At 38.1% G+C, this 26,469-nt stretch overlaps 3 protein-coding genes across 4 annotated transcripts in view; 2 read left to right on the top strand and 1 right to left on the bottom strand.

The window, feature by feature from the left end:
- The window catches only part of LOC144666879 (vacuolar protein sorting-associated protein 11 homolog), a 53,719-nt gene extending 43,894 nt beyond the window's left edge, over positions 1-9,825 (top strand). For both annotated transcript variants that reach the window (XM_078528302.1, XM_078528301.1), the window contains 11 exons: positions 841-929; positions 1,792-1,866; positions 2,948-3,040; positions 4,048-4,132; positions 4,769-4,816; positions 5,977-6,050; positions 6,173-6,268; positions 6,357-6,416; positions 7,178-7,244; positions 8,323-8,388; positions 9,033-9,825. In XM_078528302.1, the coding sequence (XP_078384428.1) occupies positions 841-929; positions 1,792-1,866; positions 2,948-3,040; positions 4,048-4,132; positions 4,769-4,816; positions 5,977-6,050; positions 6,173-6,268; positions 6,357-6,416; positions 7,178-7,244; positions 8,323-8,388; positions 9,033-9,131 (852 nt within the window). In that variant the 3' untranslated portion in view covers positions 9,132-9,825. The remainder of the gene's footprint in view (positions 1-840; positions 930-1,791; positions 1,867-2,947; positions 3,041-4,047; positions 4,133-4,768; positions 4,817-5,976; positions 6,051-6,172; positions 6,269-6,356; positions 6,417-7,177; positions 7,245-8,322; positions 8,389-9,032) is intronic.
- A 1,108-nt stretch (positions 9,826-10,933) lies between these two features.
- Positions 10,934-13,840, bottom strand: LOC144665051 (uncharacterized). Its single transcript, XM_078526230.1, has 3 exons — positions 13,819-13,840; positions 12,232-12,496; positions 10,934-11,696 (listed from the first exon to the last, which is right to left on the bottom strand). The coding sequence occupies exons 1-3, from the start codon at positions 13,838-13,840 to the stop codon at positions 10,934-10,936; spliced, it is 1,050 nt and encodes a 349-aa protein (XP_078382356.1).
- A 3,364-nt stretch (positions 13,841-17,204) lies between these two features.
- Positions 17,205-23,766, top strand: LOC144666902 (uncharacterized). Its single transcript, XM_078528342.1, has 3 exons — positions 17,205-17,399; positions 20,724-20,796; positions 22,165-23,766. The coding sequence occupies exons 1-3, from the start codon at positions 17,385-17,387 to the stop codon at positions 23,133-23,135; spliced, it is 1,059 nt and encodes a 352-aa protein (XP_078384468.1). The 5' UTR covers positions 17,205-17,384; the 3' UTR covers positions 23,136-23,766.
- Positions 23,767-26,469: the final 2,703 nt, after the last annotated feature.

The raw sequence follows: 26,469 nt of genomic DNA, 5'->3' as shown, positions 1-26,469 counted from the left end.
CCCGCCTGCAACGTTTATGTGAGTCTCACACTAGGGAATGTCTTAAGCCGAAATAAAATTCTGGGGCAAACTTGCCTTTTTTAATTTTTAACTCCTTTGCAAAACAATAATAAATGAGTGGAAGAACTTCGAAACTTTTCCAAACCGACGTTTCAGCTCATCGAGCATTCCTGAATGAAACGACCCGTATGGCGAACTAAAAAACGTCATGTACGCTATTACCGAATTGTAACGTATCAACGAATTCAAAACAAAAATGGAAACAAACTCCATGATTGCGCAGTACAGACTTGAAATTACGAAAGACCAACTTGAAAAATTAAGGCTAAGTGTTTCAAGAAGACAATGATGTAATGGTGAAGGCGACAGAACTTTCTGTGTTATTCTGCCGAAGTTTGTCAGGTTAATTGTAAGTCTGAAATAATAATAATAATAATAATAATAATAATAATAATAATAATAATAATAATAATAATAATAATAATAATAATAACAACTTTATTTAAACACGGTAAAAAAGTTTAAAGCTAAAAGCTTGTGGGGCCGTGTACAAATTAAAAATTTAAAAAGACATAAAAAGACATCCTAAAAATATTGAGAAGATAGAAAAAATTCACTATTATAATAAAATTTAAAAATTCAATAAAATTTAAAAAATCATCGTTAGTCTGACAGTCTGCGCGGACAACGCCTCGAAGCTAATCAAGTGAAAGTGAAATTGTAATGTCAGCTGTCCTTTGTCCCAATCCCCCAACGCCCGCGCCCTTCCGTCGGGGGGTTGGGACGAGAGGACGGCTGACATTTCAGACTAGGTTAATTGTTTTGTTGATTCGTTTTCAGGCACGTTACGACATTGACCATGCCCTAGTATTAGCCCAGATGCACCATTTCAAAGCTGGAATCCTGTATCTGTATGAAAAGGCTAAACTGTGAGTATTCACTGTAGAGTGAAAGAGCAGTACGAGTAAGACTTTCGAATTTCAATCCAGTTGCGTTCCTAGAGCCCTCTCTCCTCCCTTTTGCTGACCAGTTGAGATTGTCGGTACGGTGAGATTGGTGTGAAAAGGGAAAATAAAAAAACATGAATATTATGTCTGAAAAGTCAAACATGTGTATTCCGCTTTAAAGTCCCCTATTATGGACTATACGATACGACGTCTACGGACTACGGAGTGCAGTTGGACGCGTGTTTTTCTTACTTCAGCGTTACAGTATCGGCTAAAATGGCGTGACCTGGCGTAACAGAATCGAGTAACGTAGTGTGACCTACAAGCTTCTTGAAACCTTTTTTTTTATATAAGTGGAATGGTGACTTGGATAAAGTGAAAATAAATGAATACCGTATTTTCTTGATTAGACGCCCCCGGCGTTTATTTCAAACTTGGCCTGGTGGATCCGGCGTTTATTTGACTTCTGCAGTGTATCGAGCCCGATTTTTCATTAAGCAATGTTTTTTATTCGTTATTTTTGACAACTGATGATCTGGCTAATATGCCTACAGCTCATTATGCCTTAAATAAATACCTTAGGGGCCTATTTTCAACTTTGTCTTGGAGACGCGGCGTTTATTCGATACTCGGCGTTTAATCGAGAAAATACGGTAGGCGTTCTCAAGTCGAGTTCGCAGAAAATAGATTTTCTGAGCCCCCAACGGGTGTCAAGCCCATGACCTCTATTTTTCAGATACCTCCAACCGGTACCTGGAAGGTCATGGATTCGAGTCCCGGTAGGGAGTCGATTTGAGAACGCGTATTGATTTATTTTTATTTTTTTTCTTTATAACCTGAATAGTTACCAACAGATACTTCATTACCACATGGAGCAGAACGAGTACAGTCACGTGATTGACACGTGCAAGAAGTATGGGTAAGTACGCTTTTTCAGCCTTGTGATATATATCAACAATTTTCCTTAAGGTGACTATTGTTAGCGGTTACTAATTTTAGCGATTTTAGCGAGTTGGGCGAAAATTGCTTAATTTAGCTAAAATTTGTCTCTTCAATCAATACTCATTAAATTTAAGTACAACCCCACCCTGCCACCCACCCCAAAGGAAACAACGTTAAACATAGTCGACTTGAAAAATTCTTTAAAAACTGGATGCCGGTAACTTTGTTCGTTCTGGCAATGCAAATGGTCGTTCAATTTTAAGTGAGTTTGTTCTTTTACTGACGTTTATTTTCATCTTAGCTATATGTTCAGTAAAAACTGGTTTACACGATATCACTAATATTTTGGAATTGTTGAAAAATCGCTAAATGAAGTAGTCGCTAAATCTTGTTCAGAAAAAATCACTTAAATGAGTATCCGCTAACAAGAGTAACCTTAAGGTATTTACAATGAATTTTTTTGGCATAGACTTTACTCTTTTTTGTTGTCCTGTTTGCTACAATTAGAGCCTTTATTTTAAAGAAAAAGAAACCACATTCGTTACAGTATCCAAGCTGAGAAGACATGCATTAAACGTAAAAGAAATAATCAATTATGAGATATTGTTCTGATGTACTACAAAACTCGCAGACACAGTCATTCCATTTTGTGCAGATGTGAGTTGGTCAGTACAGAATAGTATTTAAAGGTTGTGTTTGAATGGTTCATCGTTCGTTCATTCATTCGAGCCTAGTGGCTCATCAGGTCGGCATTTACCACTTGTTTTAGTAGGGTGAAGCGACTGCGCGTATTTCTACTCCCCCCAGAACTAAAGGGATGCTACTCCATCGCAGGGTTACCCGAAATTAAATAATAATTATTTAATTTGCCCGTGCCCAATTATACAAAGTATCTTGCCCAAGAACACAACCTGGTGACCCTGGTCAGGGCTGAAACCCAAACCGCCCAATCTAGAGTCCAGTGTACTAACCATTAGGCCACCGCACCCGAGTGGGTTAATGTAAGCAAGTCCTGCGTTGGCACATTTTGTTTAATTTACCTTCTTAAATGTTAACAGCACTTTGGATGCGAGTTTGTGGGTGCAAGCTCTCTCGTACTTTGCCCGACGGGAAACAGATTGCAAGTCCCAAATTATGGAAGTGCTGGCCCATATCCTTTTATAATAATCTTTTTTAGATCACATGTAATTACTACATAGACGGGTGATAGTAATTTAACCATGCGATTAAGTTAATTATTAAAAGTGACTTCTACTCCGACACCCATAAGAGGATGTCTCACATATGGGGACATTTAATAAAATAAAAAATAAATAAATAAATGTTGTTTATATCCCTTACTTCAATCTCTCAAGACACTAAAGAGAAATATTAAAAACGTACCCAACTGGCAGGAGGCAGACAGTTGGCTATATACAAAGCGTTGTCGAGGATTTGACTCGGGACAACGAGAAAAATCCAGCTAGTGGCAGGGCAGGTCGACCGAGGACCTCCGGATTACAACACCAGCGCCCTGAACCACTCGGCCACGCTTACCTCCACTAAATCTTTTCCCGCGCTTGCCACCGGTCCTGATACTGGTTCCCGGGTCCTAGGAACGAGGTTGTGGCGGCATGTGACGCTTTTTGCTTTCAGTTTTATGCAATGTACAGTTACTGGGCTCTCTGATACCTCATTTGTTGGACATCTACCATATGGCGAAATCTATCATATAGGGGAAACTAACATAAAGGGACGTCTTCTGCAAGGGGACACGGGGGATTCCTTAGGGATGTTTGTCTCTAAATCCACGAAGAACCAAAACCTAGCAGTACGATAGAATAATCCCACTGGAGAGGGGACTTTTCTGACTTACGCTCTTATTGATTCTCAGTCCAATGCAACCTTTATCACTGAAAAGGTGAAACAAGCCTTGGAGGTTTACGGTGTAGCACACCCATGTTTCGGAAAAGGGGTGCAGCTTTGTTATGAAAATGATCCTGACCCTGTTTAGGGAAAAAATAGCCTAAAATAGCCACCCAGTGTAGGAAAACATCCTCTATTTTAACATCCTCACTCACTCACTCAATGACAAAATTCTTGCGGGAAAAAACACTTGTAACGCAATGTACCACAATGGCGGTAAATAAGGTGAATATTTCCTTAATCGCAAATCAAACATCGATCGTGGGAACCTCATGTCCCCGCTGCTGGTGTTACAAAATCTGGCGCACAACTCCACAGCAACGCTAGCTGTAGTCAAGGTAAAAATGCTCTTGGTGATAATTTTCATTAATCAACATAGACTCAGCTAATTTCTTCTCCAAAAACCAAAACAATTCTTCTTAAAGTTGTGCTGCGTTGGCAGGCAATGAAAGTGAAACACTTAGTTGATTATCAACTGGAAGTAAACCGCCGTAACGAATTTGGAAAAGCTGACGTTTCGAGCGTTAGCCCTTTGTTAACAGTAACTGTGTGTTCAATAATGACGCGAACTCTGAATTCAAAACCCAGCTAACGCTTGCGTCTAATGAAAAACGAAAACAGTTACAAACTAGACTGTTCACAGTCCTCTATTTTTTCGATCGGTGAGCATGGGGGGGGGGGGGGGAAGAACGGCGAGAGAATTGGACGCCAGCGCGAAACGGGAGGCGCGAGGGGGTGCAAATTTGGGCGGGGGGGGGGGGGAGAACGGCGAGAGAATTGGACGCCAGCGCGAAACGGGAGGCGCGAGGGGGTGCAAATTTTTTGCGTTGAAAAATAGAGAAGCTGTGAACAGTACTGACAGTCCAGTTACACACAAGTTTCCTGAGATGATTGTCGACAGTGAATGTTGATTGAGCAGAGTCCGCGTGTTAAAAAAAGGCGCAGTAACTTATCTGCAATATTTTCTTTTGAAGGATTACATTATCCACCGCTTACAAATGGAAGACGAAATCATTTCAAACGTAAGTGAAAAAATTCCAAAAAGAGACTGCTAATTATTTTAGTATACCGTAGAATTCCGGTTATAAGCCCCCCCCCCCCCCGCTTATAAGCCCCCCCGGTTATAGGCCCATCATTAGGCTTTTGTACATTATGCTTTTGTTTCCCCACTAAAATGCTCCATTTTTCCCACTAAAATGCTCGGTCTCCCCTAAAAAAGTCACTAAAATGCTCGGATAATGCTCATTATACAAACGTTTTCTTAAAAAATAATTTCGAAGTTTTTAACATGGTGTTAACTGTTAACACTTATACAAGTTCATAAATACAGCAAAAAAACATAATCCTAGAAATCATCTACGAGGATAAGTACAGAGAGCAGTTGACTATTTCCAGAAATTTATTTGTAGTTGAATTTTGAATTTTAGTCTTCATTTTCTCTAAAAAATAATAATTTCTTTTTTATTTTCTCGGGAAAAAAAATCAATTTTCCGGGAAAATGCCACTAAAATGCTCGAATAATGCTCAATGCTTTTGCCTCACTAAAATGCTCGAAAAAATGCTAGCATAATGTACAAAAGCCTACCCATCATCCTGGAAACAAAAAAATACATCCGGTTATAAGCCCCTCCCCCCCCCCCGGATATAAGCCCCCCTCTACCAAATGACAGTAATGAATAGAGCTAAATGTTGCTTTATTATGTGCTTTTTAACTAAAAAACGTATTTCCATCAACACTCCCGTGGCTCGTTTTGAAACGTTTTTTTCATTCCGCTTATAAGCCCACCCAACCAACCCCTTACGAAGTTGTATAAGCCCAGGGCTTATAACCGGAATTCTACGGTATATGAAATAATGAAGCTCGAAGCATTCCTAGATAACAAGAAACCGAACAATAATGGTTTGACTCTGTAGAACAGTACTCGACAAACGACAGAAACCCATTTGGAAGTGAGGATGACTGACGATGGCGAGGATGGAAATGGATCACAATATCAGCAATTTTAAAACGTGAGGCTCGCGTCTCGCGTTTGACTCGAGTACGGAGTTCCTTAAAAATTTTGCTTAAAAACCTCGTTGCTAAGTGGAAGAAATTGCCGAAAGTGAGGCCTAAGTGTATTTTTGGAGTTTGGGGGAGTAAACTTACAGTGATAACCACAATTTTGTATTTGATTGATTTCAGGATGAGCGTTATATTCGTCAGTATCGAGAGGAAACTGAAAAGATGAGGAATCAGATTAAAGAGCTGAAGACAAGGTGAGAACCGCTTGTACTGCAAGGGCGTTCGTGTTTGTTTTGCCAGTGACTTGTTCACGCAACACCTTGTTTTGTCACGCGCTTTGTCTTTTATTCTAAGTCACGCAATTCTCTGTTACCAGTGCGAAGATATTTCAAGGTGCAAAGTGCAGTGTGTGTTCCCGACCTTTGGATCTGCCTGCAGTTCACTTCCTGTGTCAGCATTCATTTCACCAAATGTAAGTAAAGCACGTGTCCTGCTCGTGGGTTTCACGTGATCACAATTGTCACATGATCCATGACTAACTCTAGTGCGTTTCTTCGCAGCTGTTTTGAGGGATATGCTGAAACAGACAATGAATGTCCCATATGTGCTCCAGAGAACAGGTGTGTGTAATTCTCTTTCAGATTACATTAGCTCAGTAGCGCTGCGCGGGATTATTGCAAGCTGTTCGGTTAAGTGACTTTCATCGTGTTTCCTCTCTTTAGTCCCCTCCCTCCTTCAAACCCCTTTCTAAGAAGCCACGTTTTCAGGGATAAAATTAATCACCTCCCTTTGATACCCCTCCTCCTCCACCAGAAATTTCGGGCTCTTCATCACTGGCATCTTTTAAAAGAAAACTTAAAGCATATATTATTGATAACTATTAACTCCGTCTTCTATTAAGTCTTGTCACTACTTCAGTACCTGAACCAGTCATTTGTTTTTCTTGTGAGGGAACCTAAGCTTACAAGCCCCGTAGTTTTTTATTAGGTTCCCTCGCCATTTTGTTTTCTAATCTTATATTATATTGTAGTCTTGTATATTAATTATTATCTTGATATTGATTTTGTATTATTTATTTTTTCATAATTATATTTTTTGTTTGTGTGGCAAAAAAAAAAAATAAATAAAAAATAAAAAAATAAAAAAAAAAAAAAAAAATAAACTCCTCCTCCTCCTCAACCCCGGTTTCATGGGAATTGTAAGTTTGAGCTTGCAATTGAATTTAAATATCAATCAGCGTGTTTTTCTACATATGCGGTTAGATAAAATATGACACTGCAACTTAGATATATTTCAAAAGCCCTCTCCCTCTATGACGCCTCCCCACCCCACCCCTGGCTAGTAATCCTATGGTTAACAAAAAATGTCTTTCCTATCGCAGGAAAGTTCTTGACATTATACGACAACAGGAGCAGGCTAAAGATCTCCATGAGCAATTTCATCACCAGGTGAGAAAAATACCGCATTTGGACTTAGCATTTAGTAGACACTTACTGCATTTTATTGCAATCCGCGAACCCGAAAGGTTCTTTTATCGTTGATTATTAATTATTCCACAAGCGCAAGTTGGATATGAGATGATAGATAGCCAACGAGACGTGTAGCGCCGAGTTGGCTATAACGATCTCATATCCAACAACCGCGAGTGGAATAATTTTTTTTATTAAAAACGCTCAAAGAATTACAATATTTGAGCTTCCCAGCTTTTTTCGTTGACGCGTATCGGCTACCATTTTTGTGGTCAGTGATATATGAGCTCATATGCCATTGTCTGTTTACCAATTAAAACGCCGGAATTGCAATATACCATTGCTAGTTTTTAATAATCGCTGATATACCACGACGCACGCGTAACAGCAGAAAATCAGTGTGTACTCTGGACAGTTAGGCTGCGAATACTTAAATTGTAGGTTCTTCCCTAAAATTATAAATTCTTCTTTCCCTTTTTCTTGGTGTCAACTCGTGACTGTTGGCCACGAAAATGATCGTAGTTCACGTCGGCGGGCTCATAATACCAACTTATCTCCGGGCGTGTACGAACTGTGCCTCGCGTGAGGGGGACGGCACCTGGTGGCGACTAGGATTTCTACTCCCGCCTGAAGGGATGCTAGTCCATCGCAGGATGCGTAGTTACCTTTACTCGCGCCTCGTAGACTTTGAGTGATTTGAGGGCAAAGAAGATTTTGATGAGATGATGTTTCTATATTCCAATGACTTGTACGTGCAACTTTTAACTAAAAGTTTGAGTTGAAAACAAACCAAATGGTTTTGCTTGTGGCACTTAACCTTATTGTTACTTATTTTCGCGAGTTTTAATTTTCGCGATCTTCAAAAAATCGCGAAATAAAAGACCCGCGAAAATTTATTTTAAACGGTTTCTATTGTACTTGTTCTGTTAATGACGTATTTTTGGCCAAATCGCGAAAATTAAGTCCCGCGAAATATGCCCGTTCCATTTTTCGCAAAATTAAGTTCCCGCGAAAATAAGTAACAATAAGGTAAATGTTTTTATTGTTAATATTGCAGCTTGAGAGAGCAGCTGACGGCTTCTCTGTTGTGGCTGAGTATTACGGACGCGGTGTTTTTAACAAGGTTGGTAGAATATTTACAGTGAGGCGTGTCCCAACGTTGACACTCGGCAAATTTTTTATTCATCGTTGTCTTCTTTTTGACAACTTCTGATGGCTTTTGTTCGAATTAACCAATCAAAGTGCGAGAACTGCGAGACGTTTGTTCTCCGACAACTGACGTCATTTACACCTCGGTCACTTCTTGTATTTTTAACTGGTTAAACAGAAGCCATCAAAAAGCTGTTGGGTGGCAACGGTGCGACGCGCAGCACTGTAATAGGTCCTTTGCAGATGGAGATTTAAATTTAATAGCTCTTTTATCAATTTTCCACTTCGAGAAAGAAGTGAAACAAAGTAATACCCCCCTTCCCCCCTGCTTGTGTTGACTTGTCGGCCAATTCCCCAGTCCTCTCGAGTTGTGGTTTACCTTATGTCGCCGCCATTTTTTTCCCAGTAACCCCGTAATCACTGCACAGTCCTTAGTTGCTAGCTTATTTTTTGATTGGGCAATACGAATGGACGGTTTTTGGTGCTTCAATCTGAACTTCGACTGGTCTTCGTTCCTATTCGGAGGTGTTCGGTTTTGTTCTGCAGGTTGATCTGCCGAAAGTAACCTGACTGTCCAAATTATACTTAATCACTGATGCTGTTATTTTTATTTTGCAGGTAACACTTGTGACTGACCCCTCTCCTTCACGGGGTCGTTTGTCTCACGAAGATGCTGCAGATCAGCGCGGAAAACTGTTAGACAGCGCGCACAGCTAGCTGGGAAGAACAACATGCGTCTTCGTTGCATGTGGTATGCGGTCGCGTCAAAAGACAAGTTACAAGAAAATGAATTTAATCTGTTCCTAGGCGGAGTAATGGACAAGATAGCGCCCAGTTAATGTCCTGAAAAATAAGACTTCTCACATCGCGCGCTCAATATCGCTCAGTTTTGCACGAGGACTTCTTTTGAAACAGAAACAAACGGCAACACGAAAATGCGCTCGGGACGCGCGTTAGACTTGATCCGAAAAAAATCCATACTGATGACGTAGGTCTATGAAGAGACATGAAGTGTTGTGATTGGCTGTTGCTCGGTTTTGAATTTTCGCGCGCAAACAACAACCAATCAAACACGCTGCATGGGTCTCTATAGAGAACATCGTTAGATAAGCCTGCTTCTGACCTGCGATTTGTGGGAGTCTCCGCCGAGTTTGCTGGTTTGTCGCAAATCATAAGGAGATGTGTATCAGTGATCCCTACCTAGAATACTCCAACACAGTAACAAGCGACTCCCCAGAATGATATCTGCAAAATATTAACCTCGTTTCAGGGCTTTTCTCTTTTTAGGTTGCAAAAATATGTCGACAAATTAAGCTTGAAAAAATGTACAGTTTTCCTTTGCAAAAAAAGAGCTTTGCAATAATATTTTATGTAAAAGAGAACGTTCTTAATCAGTAAATTTTACCTCATCGTGGAGAGTCGTCGTACCCCCGCCCAAGTAATCAAATATTAAGCAATTTTGGATGAGGTTGAGCTGATAGTGAATTATCAAAACCGAGGTCTGTGTTATCTGCCGAAGCCGAAGGCTGAGGCAGATAACACAGACACGAGGTTTTGATAATTCAAGATATCATGCGAAAACCGAATTCAATAATTGTTTTATTATACGTTTTCAAACAATTTGCCATCACTTTTTCTAGCGCCGGCTTAAACCTTCGTCAGAACATGGGCCAAAGCGGTTTTATCTTGTGGTCCCTCCAGGTTCTTCTTCCTCAAATAATCATTCAGAATTTTTACACTTGTTTTTGTTGTTTGTTGTTTTTAGAATCTTTGTTCTCGATCAAAACTTTCAATTCCTCTTCGGAAACGGAGGCGAATCGCTCAGCCATATTTTCAAAAGTTTGACAGCACTACACGGACGAGGGGCTTGGAAACTAGGCGGACTTTGAACTCGACATGATAACCCAATATCTGCTGCAGATATTGGGTTATCATGTCAAGTTCACATGCTACTGCCTATTGACTGAATGCTCTCGACCAATCACATGTTTCAAAGTAATTCTAATGTATAATAATTTATTTTGTTTAGTCGCAGTATCAACAGTCTGTGCCAGTATTGTGGTATCCTGCGTAGCAGGCGTCGAAAGGGGAGGGAGGGGGAGTTGCAGGCTCCTCGTGCCCCAGGCTCAGCCGGCTAAGAGGGACAAGCGGCTCTGGGGACAAGAATGTTTAAATACTAGCGTGTCCCTTTGATTTCCTTATTAACCGGGTTCCACTGTATCACTACTGAGATATCAGGCAAAGATGAATGAATCGGAACATGTTTAATTCACTGGAAACAACTTCTTTAAATAAACAATTCCATTTACAATCAATTCTTGTGTTTCTGTTACGCCGCCTTCCTTCATTATAAATGTTAGTTTTTGTAATTACGTAAACACTTACATTTCATTTGTTATTATTATTGCAACAGCTTTGTTATTAGTTCAAGTCAACACTGAAAATTTCAGAGCAAGTTCAATAGTCGATCGAAACAGGTTTAGCAAAAATAGCGAAATGTGCAGTGGCCGACGCTAAAATTACGGGAGTGTCGGCGTGCAGTTCGTGAGCGTTTTTATTTTATTTATAAGAATATACTTCATCATAACCAAGTTAAACTTGCTGTCAATTCCTTCTCGATGAAGTTTAAACGGATGAATAAAGTGAAACTCGTTATGGGGAAAGTATAAATGCCAGAAAAATCGGCTATCACTGACTGGGGGATCGCCAACCTTGCCTGGAAGGTAGTACCCAGGAAGGAGAGCAATATTCTGGTTTCGCACTAGAAGTCGATATATAGTCGGGACAGCAATTTCTAGGAAAACTTGTTGTTTGTAAAACATTTTTGAAAGAATTGAAAACGCTGTGGCGTGCTTTTGAGGAACGTACAAAACGTCCGAGCGACCGCCAAAACATAACAGTGTTCCATTACCGTTCTTTAAAAGAGTATATAGAAGATGAGCTCCGTTCAGTTTCTTTCCCTTCAAGGTCATTTTCGCAACATCTTCCAAAGCTCTTCGGCAGTTAGTCAAACCGTATCGTGTATTCCACCAATACCATCCATTGCTTGCAGGTCCACTTGCTGGACTGGTGGTAATGCGGTTTGACTCCCAGAACTTGTTCCCGTCAAAATCCGGGAAATTCGAATATTTCAGTATGACGTCATCGCTGATGTAAAAAAATCCCTTATGTCCCGGATGTTCCCGTATTGCTCTGCCAAGACACTCGTATCCTAGGAAACCTTGGATTATATTAATCATGAGGATATCTGGGTGTGCTGTAGTTAGGGCTTTCCACAAGTTGCTCGAGATTTCAAAAAAGTTGCCCGTAATTTCTCAAAAATTGCTCAAAAGTTGCTCCAAAAATACAAAAAGTTGCTTCTGATAATAAAAGTTGCTCGAAAGTTGCTCCAAAAATCCAAAACGCTGCTTCTTATCAAGAGAATTTCTCTAAAATATGCTAATTTCCCTTTGAGAGTAAGATTTCTAAGAAGTTTTATGCACTTTTACAGTAAGATAAGTATCTAAACAACATATTAGGGGGAAAATTTGTTAAATAACAAGGATTTTTTTAACTGAGAAAAATCGTGATGATATCGATGACGTCATGTTGCGAGTTTTGTAATGTTTTAATATGCAGAATGGCCGAAAGGTGTAACGTCTTCAGATGTTTTCGAATTCGAAAATCGGGTCTTTGCCTTTGAACAACACTCGGATTATCTTCGGGATCTTCGGTCTGGATTGCTTAAAATGCAAAAATTGCTCGAGAGAGAAAAAGTTGCTCGAAGGGGAAAAAGTTGCTCGAAACATGAAAAGTTGCCAAAAAGTTGCCGAGCAACTTGTGGAAAGCCCTAGCTGTAGTACCAGGCGGACCGCAGAATAACAGATTAGGGAAGGCAGGTTTATACAGAGCAACCAGATGAGGTATACTGTCATAGAATGGATAATTGTAGACAATAACAAGTAAGATGTCTTTGAAGGCGTTCTTTAAGCAAGGCTTGGAAGCTGTCTTGTTAGGCTGACGACTTCTAGTTGGTAAAACTGTGTTTATGATGCGACCACTGGGAGGCTTGTTCACTGTAGCATTTCTTGTAAAAGTGAATCCTTAAATATTAAAGGAGAATAATCCTTAAATATTAAAAAGGAGAATAAAATTTCCATTGCAACCAGAATGTCGACTTATCTTATTTCCCTAAAAAGAAACATTTTTAATCGATTTTAGAAATGAAAATAAGAACCTACTTTCAAATTTTAGGCGAAAGAGGTTCTTATAAAGAGGGTGACTAACTGGCAAATTGCGGCCTAAAGCCTGGTTTTCACTAGCGGCACAAGCGCAAGGATAACAGGTCTTATTTCACCGTGAAAACGGCTTCGACGCAAGCAAAAGCACAAGAGCATTGCATTTTGATGCTTGTGCTTACGGCAAGCACAAGCACAAGGATCAAAATTTGTCATTTTTGCGTGATTGCGCTTGTGGTGTTACTTCCAAATTTCGCACGATCTTCTACCACCAGGGAATACATGTGTAAGAACGGTAGTTGTCATTTTAGTAGTAACATTTTTAGGCTGTATTATTTCCAAGTGACGGAAAATCATGCGGAATTTGAAAGTAACACCTCTCTTCCAAAACAACAGTATAATTCCATTCAAAATGCGGGGTTTTCAAAGCGATTAGAACTTGGAAAGCAAATGTACCTGACTTTCCGACCTAAATTCTTCAAACCGTATGAAAGGAATACGCTGAAACTCGGCACAAACCTTTGCAATATCCTGTTCTAGCTGCAGCTTTAAAAAAATGCAAAACAAATCGACAAATTTTTCGCAATTTGAAATAACGTCATTTGTTTGATATTTTCAAAAATTCGGCTGAAAACCATCCATCTTTACTGACTGCTAACGTTTGATGTATATACACGATCTTTTTAACTTTTACACACAAGATTGAGGTGACATCAGCTTCAAAACTGGCTGGTACCGGGTTATTATAAGTATCACATTTATGCGACGGTCAAGACAGACGCATAACACAACAGCTTTAGAAGGCAAAATAAAGATGTCGCTCGTTCAGGAAATCTACGGAGTGGATTTTCCTGTAAGTTGTTGTGAGTAAACTTCAACTGTTTGGCAGCGTTTTGGGGTAATTACAAAAAAATTCACCGTGGCATTTTAAAAATAATCGTATTTTATTAAAAACGAAGGCTTCTGAAAATCGCTCATAACTTAAACAAATCGCGTTTGATCGCTATAAAACTTATCATTTTATATAATTTAAGGATTTTTCTTTCAGATTCTCAAAAATCTAAGCAATCGCTTCACGGTTTCCTGTTTTAAAACGCGCTTAAACTGTCAGCCTCATAAATACCCGCGGGCCACCTTAAACAAAATAAACTTTTATATCACCACGTCATCTTACCTGCATAAATTACCAGAACCAAGGCAATAGGCCATTTTACAGTTGTCTGCTGTTACCTGGCCTTTGATGGAAGGGGCGGGGTGACCTTGTTTGATACAGACCTCACTACTTTTGTTGTGTAATCTTGTTGTTCTGATGCTAACTAGTTTGGATTTACATAATAAAGCAGAGGGTTTGTATCAATGCGGTCACCTCCAGCCTCACTCCATCAGCCAGGTCCTTGCAGTCAACTGTAAAATGGACTATTATGCATGTGAGATACAGCTGAAATCGGTTGGGAGTTTTCTTCTGTCGGGAAAAACAACCAACACAACATTAATTTAGCTCCAAGTGTTCGCAGTCCGCAGTAGTACACTGAGTTTTGAGCGCTTCTTTTCAAGACTTACTGAAATATAAATTAGAAGTTCTACGCTTAATAACACACAAAAATAACAAACACGCCGGATTCAGTGTTGAATGTTTGGGTCGGCGCACGTAAATTAATTTGTCATTTATTCGTCTATAAGCTCCAAGTGTTCGCAGTAGTTCACTGAGTTTTGAACGCTTTTTCAAGACTTACTGAAATATAAATTAGAATTAAATTGTTACTATTGCATGCCACTTTTCTTCGGCACGCTGTTTCTTCTGTACACTCCGTGTATGGCGTGGTGTACCGTGCTGTCCCAAAAACCGATACAAAAGACCAAACAATACTCCACAGCTAACTAATAACTCATAAACAAATATTAAAATACCTTGGCCATTCCCTTATGCACCGATACAGAACCACTGCGTTCTTCTCCAACTGCACAACAAAATTATTTATACGAAGCACGACGGTTTACAAACTAAACAAAAGAACTGGAAAAACCTATGGTACAAAATAGGTATTGGACTGGAACTAGCTTGCAATGGAATTTGATGCCGGGGGAAAGTATTAAAAAGAGCTTCGTGTCATTTGCATTTGAAAAGGTTCCCCACATTATCCATTCTCGTAGTCTCGGGGACAGTAAGTGGGGGCGAGTGAAAGGCGAAACTGCTGAAGAAAAATTGCCTAAGAAAAGTTGGAGCGATGGAAAGATGCCCTTGGGGAAATTAAAGAGTCTTACCAGGCCAGTTCCAAAAAAAATCAAATTAACACAATTGCAAAGGCTTCGGCAAAAAAATGTTTCAGCATTAAAATCGTTTTCCAGGAGCAAATCATTGTCATCCCGAATCGAACGCGACTGAATAAACAAACGAATAGGTTTTTTTTAAAAAAAAAAAAAAAATTAAAATTTCTCATCTGAGAAAAATAAAACGCGTTTGGCGTAATTTCGATATGACAACAAAGTTTGTGAAGCGAGACAATCAATTGCAGCATTCGATGTTTTCTGTATTTATTTTTGTTTTTCATGTTTTTAATCTATTAATTATTTTTTCCATGTTCCGTGACAATTCATGTTCCGTGTTCTGAACGCCCTTCTGATTGCGTGCTTGAAGCAAACATATTCGCCCTCAGCTTGTTCAATATTTTCCTTTTTCCGATATTTGGACGAGGAAAATTGATCCATAGCTTTTCATGTAAAATAACTTTATCGGATGCGGAGGCGTAATCATGAATTAAAGCTATAAAATTGGTAGCTGAATCAAAAAATCTTCGTATTGAAAATTTCAAAATCATGAATAACCTGCAAGAGATAGCTAAAATAATCATGAGTAACAAATGAATGCTTCCATCAAAAATATTATACTGGGCCGTACGTGTGAATATAGAATGTAACGAAAAAATTGTTGAAATGACATGGGTCACTTAACTAAAATTCTTAACAAATATATCACAGAAATGGCTGGTAATAGCATTACTGAGCATCTAATTTTCAAAAGTTTCGGGGGGAGCATGCCCCCGATCCCCTATAAGAATTAACGAAAACGCAAATGCGGGCTTACGTGCACATCTTCATCCCTTACTAACTTGAATGTCACTTCAATCACGTCACAGTGAATATTTTAGAAACAATTTTTTTTTAGAAACGACAGAAATCAGAGAATTTTTTTTACATCGGTTTGCGGCATAATTCGTGCAAGTAGAGTCTTCATTTGGAAAAAAAGACTTTGCTAGCAGGGAACCGGCACAAACACTAAAGAGAATGCGCAACCATCCTGAGTCAAACAAGGCAAGAATCATGTGAATATCCAAAGTCCAATGATTCTGCTTCCGCTTCGATACGTTACCGTATTGACTCGAATAAGTGCCGCCTTCGAATAAGCGCCGCATTTGGGACAAAAAAAATTAATTTGCGCCACCCCCGAATAAGCTTATTCGAGGAATTCCGTTTAACTAAAAACAGCACTACAAAGCAACTCTAAAACAAACTTGGACACTCTTTCTATCAAAGCAGTTCAAAGTGATTGTTTTACCGCTCACCCATTAGTTTTTCTATCCAACATTCTTACAATACATAGTGCTGTAAATTTTGCGCGAACCTTGCCAGGACAGCTAGCGCCACTTATCTCTTCGCAAAAGACGGAGACTGACAATCAAAAGACGCTATTTTCAATTACTGTTAAAAGATAAGATTCGTTGTGGCGTTCAAATTTTGAATAAGCGCCGCCCTCGAATAAGCACCGCACTTGAGGAGCAAAAAATTTAATGCGGCGCGGCGCTTATTCGAGTAAATACGGTATGTTAACCCGTTACTCTAACTTAACAAAATGCCATGAGATAGAACAGCGAAACATCACCAGTCAATTTATTGCTTGCTTGTATTTACATTCTTAAATGTGTAGCCGGAGTAAGTTTTACTAGAAAAATGTTATTCTAAAAAAATTCACGACACATTTTAATTTTGCAAAAGATATGTATGGTATTAGAAAGTATATTTGTAACTAAGAAGCTAATACCCAATTAAAATCTTGCATTGTAAGTATATCTGCTATTGTAAAACTAAAAACGAAAGAGATATGTCTCATATACAGTCAACTTCCTTTACAACGGACATTTTCGGGACCACCATTTGGTGTCCGTAATAGAGAAAGTCCATAGTAGCGAAAGTTGTTTTCAGTAATTCTTTATTCGCCAGGGCCCGGTTGTTCAAAGCACGATTAAGCTAATCCAGGAATAGCGTGAAATTTGATTTCAATTTTATATAATGTCGTTGAGATTTTCTGTTAATATTTCCGTCCCACAGTTTTGACATGGACCAATCTCAAACTTAACAAAATATTAGCTTTGGGAAACCCTTTAAAACAAGAGAAATTAAAATCTTGATCATCTTTTAATCCTGGGTTAGCGTTAATCGTCTTTCGAACAACCCGGCCCAGGACTTCAACTTCTGTTCGTACTAACGTGGTGTCCGCAAGGCGAGAGTTGAGTGTAGTTTCAACGGACAAAGTTTACGCTATTTCCTGCTCACACGTGATCAGAATACAGCACTTGTATGAACTAAAATAAACTATTACTCAAGGATTCTAATTATTTCCTTTTTCGGTAGGTGCTTAATATCAACAGGGTCGATTTGCATATGGCTGGCGTGCATGACTCTGCGTCAATATTAGAGCAGTTGGTAAAAAAACTATTTTCAAGGGAGTTTTGTGTCCGGTTCGCGCAAATATCGACTCATGAAGTCTTTTGAGGTACGAAAAACTGTACATGTTAGCTATTTAGATCAAATGATAACTTAGAACCGACGATTTCTATTTAGAACTATCATTAGTCTAAACCAAGCTTCTGTTGGCGTCACCTAAAGGCCTGGCTAAACGAGAAAACATGCTGGAAGCATGTTTCCATAATTGTTTCCTCGTTTTGTCATGTTTCCATGCCGCGCGGAAACACGAAATGTTTCTGCCGTGAAGCAGAAGCAAATTTTGCTTCTTGGAAACAAAAATGACGCTGGAAACCGATGCTTCCCGGGTGGCAAAACTGGGAAACATTGGAGGAAACATGCGCGAGCTACAAATGTTTCTGGAAACATGTTTCCTCGTTTTGCCAGGCCTTAAGCTACAAAAATGCCCAAAACACATTTTTGTTGTTTCGGATTATGTTGTTAATATTTACTCTTAACCGTTTCGTCCAACTAGTGGAATTCAGTTGAGTTTCCATTCAGCTAAACGTTTGCTTTACAATTTAGGTTGAGACCCATCCGACCGCCTTTTCGCTCGTTTGCGTCCATCTCGAAGAGTCATTCATTCTTGGACCCTAGGCGTTTCACTGTTGTTGTCCAATAATTTACTTGCAGTAGAATTACAGTGGAACCTCGATTTAACGAACCTCTATATAGCAAGGTCCTCGATATAACGAACGATATTCTTCGCCCCAATAACTGTAAAATAAATGGAAAAGAACCTCGATATAACGAAACCTCGTTATTAATAGCTAACATATTCTGCCAGTCCCTTGGCCCTTCGTTATATCGAGGTTCCACTGTATAAACTGATGTTCTCAGTTTTAACACTGCGTTTTTGCATTTGGAAATTTCGATAGGATTTTGAAACCCCATAGAATACTCCGACTCCTGTATGTAACTATTCTACTTTATTTATATCATGCGAAAGTAACTGGCCTTTTCTTGGTTGCCTAACGCAAATGTTTCAACGAATTTCAGCGCGCTTTTGCTTAAACTACAGTTTTTTTACCTGTTACAAACACCCAACAAAGAAAGAACTACTTTTTTATCGAGATAATTGTGACTGACAAAAGTCGACCTCGGAAGGCGTCGGTTGATATTGCAAAGGTATATATTTCAATTCCGTTTCTGTCTTTAAAAATGCACAACATTTTTCTTGAAATTCACTCTAAACTTATTCCACTTAGCCATAATAACTTTGCTATGTTTTCCTATACGCTAGAAGGATTGCCCTTTAGGAAAGTTACTAATGTTTTGTGTAAAAGGCCATAAAATATTGTCAAATTAAACAGATTCACTCTTGGGCACATCTCGCGTAGCACTGTACACATGGTTTGAGAAGGAAACGCAGTTTTCACTACTTAATACAGTCTTTATTAGATGGCCGATTCCATTTATTTCATTAATAGTCGAAGACAGTAAGATTTGGCTTAAACGTGTAGGAGCAAGGGAAGAACTGATAATCATTAAAATTGTACGTGCCACGAATCAGTCCCTGTTTTTTGCGGTTGTAGTTAACATTTAGTTGTAATATAGTTGAGGGTATTTGGCCGAGGGTTCTAAGTGGGTCACGTGATACAAATGCGCCAAAATGATTGGTACACTGCATAGATTGGCTTTCAGTTGAATGTCCTAGAAGATGTCAATTCATTTATTTCGAACAGCAACAGTAATTTACACTACTTTACACAGTAACATCACAATTACATTGCCTAACTAGAATTTACACTGACATCTCGGCACTAAATTACATCATTTCATTTACAATTGCAGTAATTTACCTAATATCATAAATATCACAAATAAAGAACTGCCGGACATTGGACATCTTATGAATCAATTCCAAAGGGAACCAAAACACAGTCGAACCTCTTCCTTTGACGGACATCTCTGTGTCTATTAAAGGCGCAGTAATACGAGCATCACTTCGAAAAGTCAAAAGAATTATTGACATTAATGGAAACCTAAAAATAATGGTCTAGCTTTGTTAAAATTACTATAACAGTCCACTAAAGTAACAAATTTTTTTTTTAAAAAGGGGGGGGGGAAAAAAAAAAAAAAAAAAAAAAAACCGCAACCCACCCGACCACAATATCAACTATAGAGGTATTATCATGAGTTACACAGGCATGAGATTTCAACCAAGTTTTAAAAACGTTTTTAAAACTCTGCCCATTTCTCTTGCATAAATCGTCAAAAGCTTATAACATTTTGCTCTCCTTTGAACGATTCACTTAATATCTTCACCTTGGTGTCCTAGGTGCAACTTGTGGATGAGCGAAGCTATTTAGTCATAATTTTAGCTCAGTTATAGTCACAAATGCATCAAAATCACCATGATACTACCCCTTTAAGAACAGTTGACCTGTACCAAGAGAAATCAGATTTTTATCATTTGTACCTCTATAATACAGACACCCCCACAACACACTATCAAAAGTGGAGCGTTTTCAAAACGGTACAGTTTTGGTCGCCTAAATAGCGAAACCGCAACGATTTAGAACAGTCACGTATCTTGGCTGGCAGTTAAAATGATGAACCTCTCACGAAATACAGCTTGCTTATACAATTACATTCAAACAGACTTGAAAAACAGTTAAATAGATTCTGTGTATATACCTGATCATGATTGAAGTATCGTTGACCTATGAAAATTAAGCATAAACCATGAACGATGCGACCCAAATGTTTACAGGGGGATCGGAAAAAATAATCGTTGTCTTTCAGAAAAAAAGAAAAAAAGAAAATATTTTGATTACCGAAAAAAGGAATATTACTAAGCTTACCAACGCTGTCTACCTAGAATGCTGTTGGGTCATATCGTTCATCGTTTATGCTTTTCACGCGGTCAAAGTTTCTTCAATTAGGTGTACAGTTCGAAACCGCGTCGTTTTCGATGTGGTTTCGAAGTCATGAGACCGTGACGATTGGAAACTGCGCTGCAACAACGGTCAACAACAACAACTGACAACATAAAAGCAAACATTTATATTTCACATTAGTTAAGCTACTGTAATATTTACTGTAAAGTTTATGTTATGTTATGTCGACCAAAATAATAATAATGATAATGATAATGATAATAATAACAAGAAGAAGAAGGATTGTAATCATGAAATAAAAAGAAAAATTGAATAGTAATTTAATTATTGCATAAACCGAAGAATGATTAAATGAAACTCATCAACTGAATATCAACATATAATAATTTGGAGAATTCATTAATTCTTTGTAGCTTGTATCAAGTACATGTTATGATTTTGTCCTTGCTACATGTCTCTGTACCACGCCCCTTAGTGTGCCACACCTTAATGTTATGTTTCTTATCCTACAGAAGAAAACTCCAAGCCGATACCAGCTGTATCTCACATGCATAATTGTCTTGGTTATACTGATGATTTATGCAGGTAAGGTTGACATAATTAACCAAACAATAATTTTCTTGATAATCAAGTTAAGAATTTTTTGTGCCAATACACTTTCATAAACAAGTAAGAAGATGCACAATATTATACCCCAGTCACACCAGCAAAACATGTTTAGTTAAACCACGTTAATCTTTGCAAAAGGTGACAAAGTCATAGTAGGGTCAAGGTACAATGCCTCTAACAAGCAAAAGACCAGAATGTGCAAAGAACCTATTGGACAGCTATTTATCAGTTGGATCATGCTATTAGGCCCAGACAGATTGTGCTAGGAAACTTTTGAGCAACTTTTGGCGTTTGGAGCAACTTTTTCCAATTTTAGCAACCTTGAGCAACTTTTGGCTTTCTGAGCAACTTTTGAGCAACTTTGTATTGATATGCCTAATAAGAATCACAAAAATTAACGTGTGGTTGAAATTTTGAAAAGTAAACATCTATTTCTGTAAAAACATTGATACTTTGCATACTTAGCACGCACATTGGCGTTATTTTCTTTAATTTGTTGACATTGCTCAATAAGATGCAAGAGCATTTAATATATTAAGTTTTGTTCTGCAACTGTGCAAACCTTTTATAATATACATGTGCCCAAGATATACACTTCAGATTAATATATTGAACTTTGTTAAGTTCCAATTATCCAAAAAGAACAATGATTGATGATATTTAATAATATTTGTATGAAATATTGATATATTAAAGTAGCAACTTTTGAAGTTTTAGTAGCAACTTTTTGGGTTTTTGGGCAACATTTTAGCAACTTTTTGGCTTTAAAAAGAGCAACTTTTCATGATTTTGCGAGCACAATCTGTCTAGGCCTACATGCTATCTTTTATCCCCCCCTCCCCCCCTTCTACTTTTTATTTTTATTTAATGTCTTGCAGTGATGGGAGTATGCCTCCCTTTGCAAAACGCTCAATGTAGATGTAGATTTATATCATACCATAGAAAATACAGCCAATCAGAATACAGGAAAGCCGTTGTATATTCGACAGTATTCAACCCAACCTTCCCATCGTGCGCTGCGATTGTATTCTCGACGAAATTTAGTAAGCGTATTTTCTATGGCATGGTATAAAATAGTTACACAACACTTTCTCGTGGGATATTCCATAGGATACCACTCGAAAGCGTTGCATAAGTAGTACGTATCCACCGGATAAATCACTATCCAGTGGGTATGTGCTAACAAAACAACCTACGCTGTCCAAGAGATAATAATTTATCCGGTGCATAGCGTTTTCTATCCTTTAACTGACTGACAACGGGAGCCAGGAGGTGAGCTTAACAACAGTATAGTTTTATTGGTGTTCGTTTCTACATTATTTTCATTTTTCTTTTTTATTCAAGGCTCTACTTTCACAAGAAATGTTACTGTAAAAAAGCCTCCTGTTCAACGAATTATAAACAGAGTCTTACCAAATACAATTCGTCAATCTAACAAGACAGCTTCCAAGCCTTGTTTAAAGAACGCGTTTAGAGACATCTTGCTTGTTATTGTCTACAATTATCCATTCTATGACAGTATACCTCATCTGGTTGCTCTGTATAAACCTGCCTTCCCTAATCTGTTATTCTGCGGTCCGCCTGACAAGGTAGCACACCCAGATATCCTCACAGTCGATATAATCACAGGTTTCCTAGGATACGAGTGTCTTGACAGAGCAATACGAAAATATCCGGGATACCAGGGATACTTTTACATCAGCGATGACGTCATACTGAAATATTGGAATTTCCCGGATTTTGACCGGGACAAATTTTGGGAATCATACCACCCTATCACTAGTCCAGCAAGTGGACCACCAAGCAATGACTGGTCATGGTGGAGATCGTCATACGGTTTGATTAACTGCCGAAGAGCTTTGGAAGATGTTGCCAAAATGACCGTGAAGGAAAAGAAACTGGACGGAGCTCATCTTCTAAATACTCTTTTAAAGAACGGCGATGGAACAATGCTATGTTTTGGCGCCCGCTCGGACGTTTTGTACGTTCCTCAGAGGCACGCCAAAGCGTTTTCAATTCTTTCAGAAATGTTTTACAAACAAAAAGTTTTCCTAGAAATTGCCGTGCCGACTATATATCGACTTTTAGAACGAAGCGAAAATCTTGCCTTCCTTCCTGGGTACTACATTCCAAACGATGGAGGCGACAGCAGAGTTTTCTGGACTTTATACTTTCCCCATAATGAGTACCACTTTATTCATCCGTTTAAACTTCATCGAGAAGGACTTGACAGCAAGTTTAACTTGGTTATGATGAAGTATATTTTTATTGACAAAATAAAAGCGCTCACGAGCTGCACGCCAGCACGTCTGTAATTAAGTGAGTAATTTAAAAAGCTAGAACATTATTGGATATGAGGAACTGGCATCATTTAGTTTAAAAACAAGCTTCCTGGTTAAAGTCAGGTTGTAAAATATAGTAATGACATTTTGTTTCAGACAAACATTTCTTCTTAATAAATTAATTCTTAATGAATAGACCAACTCCACCTGCCCTTTGGGTAGAGGGTTGGGAGTAGAACGAGTATCCGGGCAAATCAAAGTTTGAGATAGGTTCATTAAAAAAAAGACAATTTTATATGGATTACCTTAGTCTAGGGTCAGTTTTAGGACCACGTTTTTCACTTTACATCAACGACATTCACAAGTGTTCAAATTTCTCAGTTACTCATTCTTTTTATAATAATAATAATTAGTAGAAACTCAGCAGTGTTCTATTGGAAATCCGCGAATCTGATTGGTTCTCCCACTGTTTTCTATTTTAACAATAGAGTGTTTCTGTCGAGGAACTATCGGCTGATAGTTGCCCCGCGGAAATTTGATGTTCTTAAAACAAATATTAGCCCGAGAAGCGAAGCTTCGAGGGAAAATATGCTAGTTTTATGAACATCAAATTTCCAAGGGGCAACTATCAGACCGATAGTTCCGAGACAGAAAAACTCTATTGTTTTTATTGTTCGCCACTAAATTTTCTTCCGCGCGCCCATACAAAAACAAGCATCGTGAATTATTTTTACTTTTCGGGATAAAAAACTCAATTGAAAGCCGAAATTTAACAAACGAAACAAAACCAAACAAGAAACCCACCAAATGCAGTGAATTTGGTGGGTTTTTTGGTCTGCAGGCACGCTTGTTTACAAAAAAAATGCACGGGTGCGCTCGGGAGGGCACTATGGGCTGATAGTGCCCTCCGGCGGACGGGCACTATCGCGTCACGTGTTCAATTTAAACCAATCAGAATCGGAGAAAATTTAGTGGTGAACTATAATCGCCGATAGAAAACAGTCGCGCGCGCGAGTAGCTCTTTAAGCGGTAAATTTCCTTGATTTTTGTCTTCAAAGTGCACAAAATTCTAGGTTTTGGACTGCAATCCTTTAGAGTTTCTACTAAAACAATTAGACTACTGCCCTCGTTTTCTATGAGCGATGGTCAACTCGGCTGCGCCTCGTTGACTATTTGCTCATAGAAAACTCGGGCTCGTAGTCTAATTGTTAATTATAATATATTTTTTAAAAAAAAAACATTTCAGTAAAGTAACAACAACTTTATTTCAAATAATATTTAAACAAGGTACACAAGTGTTATAAAAATTAACTTTAGCGCAAAACTATTTACAATAATAATAATAATAATAATAATAATAATAATAATAATAATAATAAATCGACGTTGAAATTGCAGAAAGTGTGTATTGTAAATAGTTTACATAGTTTTTCTTTTGTTTTTGATTGCTACTCGCGTACGCTTGATCACATCAAACGCACAATGTAACCATAATGTTTTCTTTTCATTTTAAACCACTCATTCCAATTTTGGACGCTTCTCAGGTTTTATTTATTTTCTATATAACATATTTTGCTTTTCATTTTAACGACTGTATCAAAGAACCGTTTATAATAAATTTATAGATTTGCGCCATGGAAAATTATCACAGAAGTTTTTTTTAATAAAGAATTGTTTTAAATTTTATGATAATAATAATAATAAGTATAATAATAATAATAATAATAATAATAATAATAATAATAATAATAACGGTATATCGGGCAGTGCATCCACAGAGTGGCTCTTCGTCTGCTTGAGCCTAACTAATTTTACAAGCAAGTAAAAGTAAAATAAAGTTATCTAAAAAATATGTATCTATGTATACAGGCTAAAACAAACAAACGAACAGGTTCACCTTTTTTGGTTTAACTTATTAATCAAAACACTGTGTTAAAAAGATTTCATTAATTTATTTGCATTTATTTCAATCGCAATTACGCGGTAGTTTCCAGTGTATAGTTTTTTTTTTCTTTTTACCGCAATAGAGCACGCTTTAGAGATTAATCGGGTGGAAAATAAAATAAAATAAAATAAATAAAAAAAAAACCTTTCTGGCTTAGATTGCCCTCAAAATTTCACAGTTGCTCTCAAAGCTTCGCTTCTCGGCCAACTGTTCATTTTTCAGTCAATCTTTTAGCCTTGGGCATTATTCTCAAGTAAACCAGCCGCCTACAGGGATTTATTCGCTAGATATATTTGCATTAGTACGAAACTGCACAAATTGCTAGGCATCTTGTGCACTTGTGACAATTAGTGTAAGTTCTAAGTGCTGGTTATATTAGTAGTAGCGTCTTTATTTATAGAGGGTAGCACTTAATATTTGTTTTTTTTTTTTCAAAAACCAAATAAAAAAAATAAAAAAAAAAAGAGGCTATAAAGCTATATATATAACACGTCTCTTGTTACTAGAATTTGATAGTAGTAGCGTGTTTGTGACTATTGTTGGAGATACAAGAAAAAAATGAAAAAATAAAATATCTCTACCGTAAAATGCTGAAAATACATCCCCCCGAAAACAACCTCTTCCCCACCCCACCCGACAATAAGCCTTTCTAAAATAAGTTCGTGGGCTGATATTTAGTTACAACATAACTTAATTTCCGATTTTATATAAAAAGGCCTCATTGCAGAGCTTTTGTTGTCACAAGAAAATACTCAGAGATCTGGAATGTTCATTTACTCGCGACTGTAGGACTCCAAATCGCTTCATATAGAGAGTTTTACCGTGTGGTATTTTTGTATGTACTTAAAACCTTTCAGACGCAGTATCAACTATCACTTCATTATCACTCGAGGTTTGCAGTTATTTCCGTTTTTAAATGTGCCTAATTATAATGAGATCGATTTGCATATGGCTCGCGCGACTCTGAGTCCAATATTCAGTTGAGGTTCTGCCTTGTTCACAGGCGCCGGTCGGTTAACCCTAAAAAACACTATATAAACCTATATCATTTCACTGCTAAAGCCGCATTTTAGGCGCTATTTGGAGACGCGGTTATTGAATCACTTGTGATGTCATCAATTTGCACGTCAGTGTATTTTTGTAATAAGCAGCTGATACAGCTAGGATTGACCTTTCCACAGGACTTCTCATTTTGTATATCGATTGCATTCTGATAGAGCTAATCGAAAAAAAAAAAACACGATCCGTTTTTGGTGCAAAATCGAATTTCAAACAGGCCAATACACCCGTAATTGATAAAGGTCCCCCTTTTCCGGGAAGTTTCCAATGCCGGATTACGTCAAAACATTTTCGCCGGCCAGAAGGAAGGATTTGAAGAGTAGAAAGGAACGAAAATAAGAAAGCCGAGAAAAAAGGGAGGAA

This window comes from Oculina patagonica, chromosome 9 (genome assembly GCF_052425735.1).
Source record: "Oculina patagonica isolate OP01 chromosome 9, crgOcupat, whole genome shotgun sequence".
Lineage (NCBI taxonomy): Eukaryota > Metazoa > Cnidaria > Anthozoa > Scleractinia > Oculinidae > Oculina > Oculina patagonica.
The sequence above is the reverse complement of the archived record's forward strand: the minus strand, read 5'-3'. Positions and strand labels throughout refer to the sequence as shown.

Excerpts from the sequence above, each read along its gene's own strand:
- LOC144665051 (XM_078526230.1), bottom strand. The coding sequence starts at position 13,840 with ATGGCCTATTGCCTTGGTTCTG. Across the intron at positions 12,497-13,818 it reads GGCCTATTGCCTTGGTTCTG|GATTCACTTTTACAAGAAAT; the intron begins GTAATTTATGCA and ends TTAATATTTAAG. Across the intron at positions 11,697-12,231 it reads ACAGCTAGGGCTTTCCACAA|CAACTTGTGGAAAGCCCTAA; the intron begins GTTGCTCGGCAA and ends TGAAATCTCGAG.
- LOC144666902 (XM_078528342.1), top strand. Across the intron at positions 20,797-22,164 it reads TATACTGATGATTTATGCAG|GCTCTACTTTCACAAGAAAT; the intron begins GTAAGGTTGACA and ends TTTTTATTCAAG.